The 10111-nt window shown below is 39.4% G+C and overlaps 1 protein-coding gene across 1 annotated transcript in view; it reads right to left on the bottom strand.

The window, feature by feature from the left end:
* Positions 1-3988: 3988 nt before the first annotated feature.
* LOC124776152 (transient receptor potential cation channel subfamily A member 1-like) overlaps positions 3989-10111 on the bottom strand; it is an 87444-nt gene continuing 81321 nt past the window's right edge. Inside the window, exon 6 of the mRNA XM_047250993.1 lies at positions 3989-10101. Coding sequence (XP_047106949.1) covers positions 7734-10101 — 2368 coding nt within the window. The 3' untranslated portion in view covers positions 3989-7733. The remainder of the gene's footprint in view (positions 10102-10111) is intronic.

Here is a 10111-nt window from a genome sequence, read left to right as displayed (position 1 = left end):
TAGTAATTCATTTTTTATTAAGCTTGTACAGTTGTCTTACAGAATATCAAGAAATTAACATGCACTTATGCAATGGTGTCTAACTTCATTTAAGTGTGGACTCCAACAAATCTTGATACACAAAGCTTTCATCTTGACAGGTGGAGCTCAGGTGGTAGCAAAGACTTACCTGATCAAGTGATTTGCCAAGCAATCACAAACAAATCCAAAAGCAAACAACTGAAATGCTGCCATGAATCATGTAACTAAACAGATTCATTTATGTCACAGCCTGGGGAGGTGTAATATCACAGTGACCAATCAATGGAACAACCTTAAGTCACTGTGATATGACATTCAGATCAAGTTACGATATTTAGTTTTCCGAACAAAGTATTGTGTGTGGGTACATCAATCATAATTTGTACATCATGTAACTGCAATTATTGTCAAATATTTTTCTCTTTAACAATGTTCTGGTACGTACTTATGAGCAAATTTTGTTAACATGATCTTCTCATATCAAGTGTCAATCAAACACAACCATCCAGAATTTTAAATTGTCTTCCTCATTTGGAGTAGAAGCTCAAACCTTAAGCCAAATCCTTTTTTGACTTCCAAATTTTATTTCCGTTGAGCAACGTGTATCCAGTCTTGTTAGCCATTCAAAATAAATCAGTTTTATAGGAGGGTAAACTTTTTCAAGTTCCGATCGGTCGCAAAATGGGAACAACAGTGAAAAAAAAAACAATGTTTTACTTGCAATATTTAGCTACACTTTCCAGCTACTTCTCTACATAGTCGCCCCTCCTATTTAGAAATGTGACGTAGTGTTGTATCAACTTTCTACATCTATATCTACGTCAATACTGAGCAAGCCACTTGACGATGTGGGCAGAGGCTGCTTCTCGCACCACTAACCGATATACCACGGCCGCCTGTATTAGGCGGCCGTGGATATACCCATCCCCGTTTCACTCAGGAATGGCGCTTGGGAAGAACGATTGTCGACAAGCCTCTTAATTGGCTCTAATTTCTAGAACTTTCTCGTCTTGGTCACTTCACGAAATGTACGTGGGAGGAAGTAATACGTTGTTCGAATCTTCCCAGAAAGTACTCTCTCGAAATGTCAATAGCAAACCTCTCCGTGACGCACAATGCGTCTCTTGTAGGTCTTCCACAGGAGTTTGTCGAGTATATGTGAAACGCTCTCGCGGCGACTGAACCACCCTGTGACGAAACGTGCCGCTCTTCGTTAGATTTTCTTTATTTCTTCAATCAGTCCTTTCTAGTGAGGGTCCCAGATTGATGAACAATGGATGAGTTGCATTTCCTTAAGATTCTTCCTACGAACCTCAGCGTGGCATCTACTGTTCCTACTACCTGTTTTAAGTAGTCATTCCACTTAAGGTCGCTCTGGACAGTTACTCGTAGACATTGTACGTTACTGTTTCGAGCAATTTGTCATCGACAGTGTAGATTTACAGCAGTGGGTTTCTTTTCCTATTATGCGCAATGCGTTAAATTTATTTACGTTCAGGGTCAACTGCCAGAGCCTGCACCATTCATCAATATTCTGTAGGTCACTCTGCAAATCGACTGTGTTTTCTGGCGTTGCTACTTTGTTATGGACAACCACACAATCTGAAACAGTCTTAAAGAGCTTGCAACACTTTGTATTAGATCATTTATATACAATGTAAACATTAATAATTGAGTCTGTGATGAATCTTTCTTTGCTTACGCAGCTGCTTCCTAACACTGCTATTAAATCACAGTGAGTTCTTCCCACCACTTAAGAGCTTTCCTGGAAAATGCTTGTTTAAGGCGTGTTAAACAATCCTTTTGAATTTTTCCATTGTGCTTCACATCTTCGTCCTCAACACTGAGTATTTAATGTTGACTACTCAAATATTCTGCAATTTGTATCCTATTACTCTTGTTAAGCAAAAATACCTTCCTCTATTTCTTAATATTCCTTGTGAAGACTGTGGCCATAGTTGCTATCACAGCCTCATGATCACAAGTATCTTCCCCTACGTTAAGTGACTCGATAAGTTCAGATCTGTTTGTTGGTAGGAGGTCTAACAGGTCTAGAACTGCTTGTTTAGCTATCGGCTCAACGTAGTTTTCTGACAAGACATTCAGAATAATGTCACACGAATCCCTGTCTCTAGCTCCAATGTTCATAGCTCTCGCAGCTCATGCCTGGCAAGGTTATGGTACCTCCTATTACAACAGCATGATCAGGAAAATTATTAGCGACATTCTGCAAGTTCTTTCTGAAGCGCTGTATCACTAAAGCTCCTGAACTTTCTAATACCTTCGTGATAGGAGCCAGTCGCCAGTGCTTTCCGCCAAGTCTCTACACTGATCTGCAGCTCATTGTCTGTGCCAAAACCCTATCCTCATAGCCCGCTGTTCATAAAGAAATGAAATCAGAGGGAACCAAGTCCGGTCTATATGGTGGGTGATCAGAGGCTACTCATTAAAACGCTGCAGGAGCGTCATTGCTGCAGCTGCAATGTGCGGCCGAGCACTGTCATGAAGAAGGACGTTGCTGTCATGCGTTGCAGTTACATTATGTGGGCTTTATGAAATCAGGCGGAATTCCTCAGTATGAAGACATCGAAAGACAGCACACGCATCACACTTGGTAGGTGACTCTATTGTATTAGGCATCTTTACACGCTCACTGTGCTCTCGGAACAGAAAAGTGCAAATGAGGCGACCAACAGTTATACTAGAGAAACTGTACAACACATCTGCCCAAAGCTAATCGGATTTTATGTATGATTTTTAGTTTTGTGACCGATTTGACTCTGAAAAAAAAAAACCGGCCTCGTAAACTACCTTAGTCAAAGTATGTGATATCATCTGTACATCTTATTACACTGGTGTCTATTTATATGTGCTAGCTTAGCGCACACTGCTTCACTCATGTAGATTGTATGGCCTGCACAGATTTTTTTTGTTTTCCCTTAATCGAATTTTTATGTTGTTTTCAAATTGCAAAATCTTCTACACTTTTCATGCAAAATAAAGCCATAGAAGCATGGTCTTTTCCGAACGAATGTACTTCCGACTAAAAAGCGATTCTGACACCTGAAGTCCAAGGTTTTTGTTAATATGGCTTTTGTGTTATTGTGGTGGTTTTTCCATAGAATCTTCAACCCCTAACAAATATTTATTTATATCTAACCGAGAAGTAAAATACCAACTTTCATAGTTTTGCCTCTAAAATTTCATTTGACGAAAAATTTTCTTAAAAAAATTTTTAATTTCTGACCGAGAAACCAAGTACGAATTTTAGTAGTTCTAGCTTCAAAATTGCCTTAAGTACGACATATTTTCAAAAAGACTTTCGTCTCCTATTTCACCCTCCTAGGAATGTAATTTCGAACATTCCCTTCTTAAACGATACCTACAATAGAAATACACACTCTCTCCAAATTTCAAGTTTCTCTTTGTAGCAATTTGCCCCCCCCCCCTTCCCAAAATTCCTTAGGGATAGAATTTCTGTAAACAGTGGAACATAGCTTTAAAAATATTTTCACTGTGAAAGACTTTTATAAAGCACTTCACCCTATTACGGGTTGAGTGTCCAAAAACAGTGAAATGTGTATTTTTTTAATTTCTAACAGAGAAGCGAAATACAGATTTTGATAGATTTATCTTTAAAAATACCTGTATAGTGAAATATTTCCATAAAAACTTTCATCACCTATTTCATGCCCATAAGGCGTCAATTTACATAAACGGTGAAACATATTTTTTATTTCTAACGAAGAAGCTAAATTCAGATTTACAAAGATCTAGCTTTCAAAATGTTTCATAGTGAAATATTTCATAAAACACCCCCTTAAGGGTTGGATTTCCAAAAACAATGAAACATGTAATTTTTTTTTCTAACTGAGAAGACAAATACCAATTTTCATAGATATAACTTTAAAAATACGTTAGTAATTCTTTAACAGTGATTTATTTTCAGAAAAACTTTCACCCGATATTTTACTTCCATAAAGGTTAAATTCCAAAAACTGCTGAAACACATTTTTATTTATGTCTGACTGAGAAACCATATACCGATTTTCGTAAGTGTAGCTTCAAAATTGCCTTGATAATGGCATAATAACCCATTGCACCCCTTGGGGCGGAATTTGGAAAAATTCCTTCGTAGACGACGCCTACAGAATAAGATCAACACCCTCTGCAAATAGCAAGTTTCTGTCGTTAGTGGCTTGGTCTGGCGATGATGAGTCGGTGAGTGAGTGTGTCGGTAAGTCGGGACATTGCCTTATGTATAGAGTATTGTTGTAGGCATGTGTTTATTTGGGATCTCACAATTTCAGAATTATTAATAGAGCCAGCAATTAAGTTTGCGTAAAAGCTATTGTATGATATGTTTGCCTGTTCTTTTCTTATGATAATAATGCCACTTTCTAGCCACCACTGCTTTCCTGGTATGAGAAGTCAACTATTGAATATTTTGATTATTTACAGGATCATGAATTTCATTACTGACAACTGATGCAAAGCTTTTATTAGTCTGCATTTTTCCATGAAATTCAATTAGGATATGTGATCGTTATGGATACTTAATAAGTGTACAAAATTTATGCAACCGCCATGCTGCCAGATATGATTTTTTTTTTATATTTGTTACACTTGTAAGCAATTAGGGATCTTCCATTGACAGTTACAAAATAGATCATACAAAACTTGGTACAAAAGGTGCAACGACAAGAAACAAACAAACATTTGTCCATAAGGTACGATATGAGGTAAAAGTAATTAAGTAAAACTGCTAAATACAAAGGAACATTGACTATACGTTTTGTCACAAGAAAACTATGATTTCCTTTAGGAAATTAATTACTTTTCTCTTATAATCAAATACCTTAGCGTCTGCTCATGAAGTAATCTTTTCTTGTTTTGGGTTTAGCTACGTGTCTCTTCTTACACGCGCATGGCAGTGTTATCTGAACAATTGCGACGACATTCGCTATTGATTCATAATGTAGTAAAAGACTCAACTTTTAATAACCATCCTATCTACAAACAACTCAATCACGAAGTATCACACTATAGATGGACCTTTTCCGACTGTGACTATGTGAGTGCAAAATTCCAGTAGACAGTCTCAGAGACAAAGTCGTTATGACTCTTGCCCACATTCAATACAGGCTAGACCGTGGACCTCAGTAAATGATGTTTTGCAGCACAAGTTTTGTTCTGCATAGTTTGTCATGTCCGTTAAACCAACTTTTTTATCAGCTAATTTGAAGAAAAAGGCGATCTTTGTATGTTAAACAATGATGCACAAAACAGAATGAGTTTTGTCCAAGAAGAGTTTGAGTAATCGTATAAATTTTTATTTTATTGCTTCTTAAACCGGAAACAAAAGAGAATATACCTTCTCCACTGGAACACCACTAGCTATGGAAGTAGCAGCTGTTAAGGCAATGGACAAGTATTTGGGGAAACGGATTGGTAACAGAAAAACTGAGACTCGAGTATATTGTGATTCTCCAGATATTACGGAGGGGCGAAGTCCTGAACAAAAGTGCTATACAGTGATCAGGTGTGCCTGGTATTTATATCTTGCTAAATCAGCAACAGCTTCGATGACGAGCCCATGTCAGACACATGGAGCTGTTCATAGGAAGGCCTGGCCATTTGCAAGATTTCATATTCGCAACAAAATCATTTTCAAGAGAGGCCTGAAGCAAACTGATATAATCTGTAACAAGTGAACTTATTGTCAACAGAGGTCCCTGTCAGCTGCTTGTGTAAATTGGAGCCCAACATGACCATGAATTCGCTGCAAAGTGTTTGGGTATTTTCAAATGTTCTCTGTCTGAAGTATTCAAGGGACTATCACTGTACAGTGAGAGTCATTCAGTCAGTACTGGAAATCTATAAACTGGGTCACTCTCCTACACCATCATCCTCCAGTGACAGTGGATATCTATTACGTACTGTTATTACAACTACTTCAGAACACTAACGGCAACTGCTTAAGTTCTGTAAGTAGATTAATAGAGCCTACTGCCACTGTTCGGCGGACAGAAAAGATGCATCGAAGTGCCCTGTATTTGGTCATAAGCAGCGACAGGAAAATTCCGAGAAAACGATAACGCAAAAAATAACGCGAAATCAGTGGTTTTTGGCTACACAATTCGAAATTGTCGACTTATAGAGACATCGTGAAATTTATAATTTAGCCACATAGAAATGTTATAAATCTGAGAGCGGCAGTTTCCTAATATTCGAAGTGATAGTTATTGATTGTTAAAACTGCTGAATTCCGTTTACACTATTAAACTGAGAGTCCATTTGCCGCATAACGATCTCTGATGTGACGACGAAATTATCACCGAAATTAGTAAAAATAACATGAAATTTAGCAGAAAAACAAAATTTGGTAAAAACAATGTCATATCTGAAAACACCGAATTTGGTGAAACAAACATCAAAAAAAGGGAATTTAGCAAAATAAACAAAATTTGGTGAAAATATAATTCCGGATTTGGCAAGAATATGACACCGAATTTGGCAAAAAAGTAACGTGAAGTTTTGCAGAAAAGTAACAAAGAATTTGGCACAAAAAACTCCGAAATTGGCATAAAAGTAACATCGAATTTGACATAAAAATTAATCCGAAATTAGCAAAAAATGAAAAGAGTTTCGCTAAAAACGTCGAATGTGGCAGAAAAGAACACAGAATTTGGTAAAAAGGATAATAAAAATCGCCAAATTTGGCAAAAAATAACACCGAATTTGGCAAGAAATAACACTGGATTTGACCAAAAAATAGCACACAATGTGGCCTAAAAATAGCTCCGTATTCGGCAATATAAACAACACCGAATTTGGCAAAAATATAACCCCGAATTTAGCAAGAATAGCACCGAATTCGGCCAAAAAATAGCACCGAATTTGGCCAAAAATTAATTTGCAAAATAAAGAACTAAACTAGCAAAATAAACAAAACCAAATTTGGCAAAAATATAACAGCGAATTTAGTAAGAAATAACACCGAATTTGGCCAAAGCATTGCACCGAATGTGGACAAAAATAACTACGAATTTGGCGAAAAAACAACAAATTTAGCAAAATATAGAAAACAGAATTTGGCAAAAATACGACACCTAATATGTCTTAAATGTTACACAGAATTTTGAAAAAAAAGCAACATCTAATTTCGCAAAAACGTAGCAACGAATTTGGCACAAAGTAACACCGAATTTGGCATAGAAGTAACATCGAACTTGGCAAAAGATAGCACCGAGTTTGGCTAAAATAATATCAAATTAGACAAAAAGTATAACTGAATGTGACAAAAATGACGCTGAATTTTGCCACAAAATAAAACTATTTTTTCTTATCTCTAGTCACAAGAGATTGTGGCTTACTTGTATCAACATTTTAATAACAACATGGAAGTTTGTTGGCATGGCAACTTACAGAATGACAACGATTGTCAGCAAATAAAAGCAATGCCGAAGGCAGCCCTCAATCTCTTCAGCTATAATTAAGTCGGTCTAAGTTGATTTCTGACAGTTGCAATGAGCTGGGCGCGGAGCTTCGCGCGCCTATCTCAACCGACAACGTAACGCGATTTTGTAAACATCTCTATAGCAACGACACAGCGTCGCCAAAGCCGTATAGATGACTATTGTTTTCGCTTACAGCCGTTGGCTACAGAGCCGCGAGCTGTCAGGGACCTTCTTATGCCCTCTTGCCTGAAGTCACTGTATTGGCAATGCAAGAAGCGATTCATCGGGTTGCTGCTCTCGCGTTGTTGCCGTTAGGCTTGCTTCCAAGTCGACAGTTAGTTTCTGGAATTTATCGTCCAACGATTCAAGCCGCTTCAATATTTCAGAAAGGATACGCTGCTTATCACTGGGCTCTGCAGACGACACTGTTCGGTTTTTCACGATGTTTATCGCATTCTGCACAATGCGTGGCTTAAGTTTATGAGACAAGTCATGAGTTCCTGAAACGCGGATCCCTCCTACCCTGTTCGGCCATACTTCTATGTAGGCATCATTTGCAGGCACTCTGTGAAAAACCCAAAGCGTTTCAAGATGTTCAGCAAGTCTACTATAGCCCCAGTGTTTAAGGAGACCGTGCGCGTTCATGGCCATCCCTTCTGTCTCCCACAAAAATTTCACTTGAATGACTAGTTTCAAAGTGTCTGCCATACTTCTTATTCGTTGCTCATCCGATATGGCGAGTGCGGTGAGTAAATTTAGTAGCACCACAGGCAGTAAGAACAGAAAGAGAAGGAACACTATAGCGCCTGTCCAAAAATTCGATCTAAAGGGCAAATCACCAGCATCGTATTCACCGGTCATCATAATGACCGTTTTGAATAACGCTCTCGTTGGGCTTTCAAAGAAGTTGTTTTCGGCACACTCGCTCGAGTTTTCGTGAGCCGGTTGGTTGACTACACGTTCCGAAATATTTTCTGGAAACTGGATTGAGGAATTCCTATTCGAAATGGGGACGTGAGAAAAGATAATGTAAAAGCTAAAGGCGAATGCGAAGAGTACGAAGATGTACGATCCGAGAAGGCGTAAATAATTTGCGGAGACCGTTTTGAACATTTCAAAATTCTTGGAAAACAAATGGTGGCGACCTGTTAGCACGAAGAGATGTAACCAGGAAGAGAGAACGGAGCCGGTGAGCGCAGCATCGGACCACGAGCCAAGTGAGCCAAATAGAACGAGTCCTGTGAAAACAATGACCAGAAAGGCAACAGCGTTCTCTAGGTTCTTGTAGCACGGCAGTGGGCTGAGAAGATATTGGAGCAGTACTCTGACTGACATAATTACTGCCAATATAATTACAACCACACGCAGAGAAAATTCGGTTACAGTTTCATCGTCACTGTCTCTGTTACTGATATGTACACCAATGAAGGTGTTGATCAAGATGGCAAATATCATAGAGAGGAAGAGATTAAGATGCAGAAGCCACCTTGCACGATCATATTTCAGTTTCAAAAAGCTTGAAATAACAGGATGGTGCAGTAATCTTGTATGCTGTTTCGAATTGATCAGACAGTTTAGGAAGTACATTTCTGAATATTCGGATTGTAGACCTGTTGCCGTTTGCACGCCACGTCGTGCTTTGCCAATTTTACAGGGCCTTCGAAATATCGAACTGAGGTTTGCGGTAGGGGGAGAACACTGCCTGTGACGTACCAAAAGGCGGTAATTGAAAACTACAACGTAATTCCTGTGAGAAGGTAAGCGATTTCCTTTAGTGTAGAGATTTTTATCCAGTATAGCTTCTAGCTGCTCTGCTGAAAACGGATACTTCCCCGTTTTGTTTCTCGCGCATACATCGGCACCGTGCCTCAACAGGATCAGAACGATTTCCAGATCTCCATTCTCGGCAGCAAAATGAAGTGCAGTGTTGTTCTTAGAATCGAATGCATTGACATTGCTGCTTCCTATGCCGTCTGCCTCTAATAAAAGTCGGACCATCTTACAATCATTTTGTACGCAGGCAAGCATAAGTGGCGTTCTTCCGTTTGCGTCGTAACTCATACTGAGATTAACTTTTTTCAGCAGTGCTTCGGCAACTTCGTAAAGTCCTTTCTCTGCCGCATACTGCAGTAATGTGTATCCGCAATAGTCTGTACAAGCGAGGTGCCAAGCGTTATTCTGCTCCAGCTCGTCGATCAGTTCTGAAAATTTATTGTTAATGATCATCTCGAAGAGGTTACGCACGTCGTCAGAGTAGTGCGTGTGTCGCCACTCGGGACGTGCACTGTTGGCGTGTTTCTGTATGAGGTTTTCGGCTGCTGCGCACCCAGAGACGTCTACGGCTGTTTCGCCCTGTGAGTTGTGCAGCCACGGGGCGACATCTTTGGCGGCCAGAAGTATTCGCAGGCAGTCCAACTTGTCTCCCGACGTAGCGCATCGAGCTGCCAAGTGCAGTGCGGTGTTTCCGTCTCGATCTCTCATGTTTATTAACGTCTTTTCTTCTGTCCTAGATTTAAACTTACCCGCTCTTTTCCCCACCGGAAAGCTCTGCGGAGGGTGGGAGAGCAGAAGCTCTGCTATCGCAGAGTTGCCTGTTGCAGCAACCACGTGGAGCGCCGTCCTGCGAAAAT

This window comes from Schistocerca piceifrons, chromosome 1 (genome assembly GCF_021461385.2).
Source record: "Schistocerca piceifrons isolate TAMUIC-IGC-003096 chromosome 1, iqSchPice1.1, whole genome shotgun sequence".
Taxonomy (NCBI): Eukaryota; Metazoa; Arthropoda; class Insecta; order Orthoptera; family Acrididae; genus Schistocerca; species Schistocerca piceifrons.
Note: the sequence above shows the minus strand (reverse complement) of the source record. Positions and strands in the feature narration are given on the sequence as shown.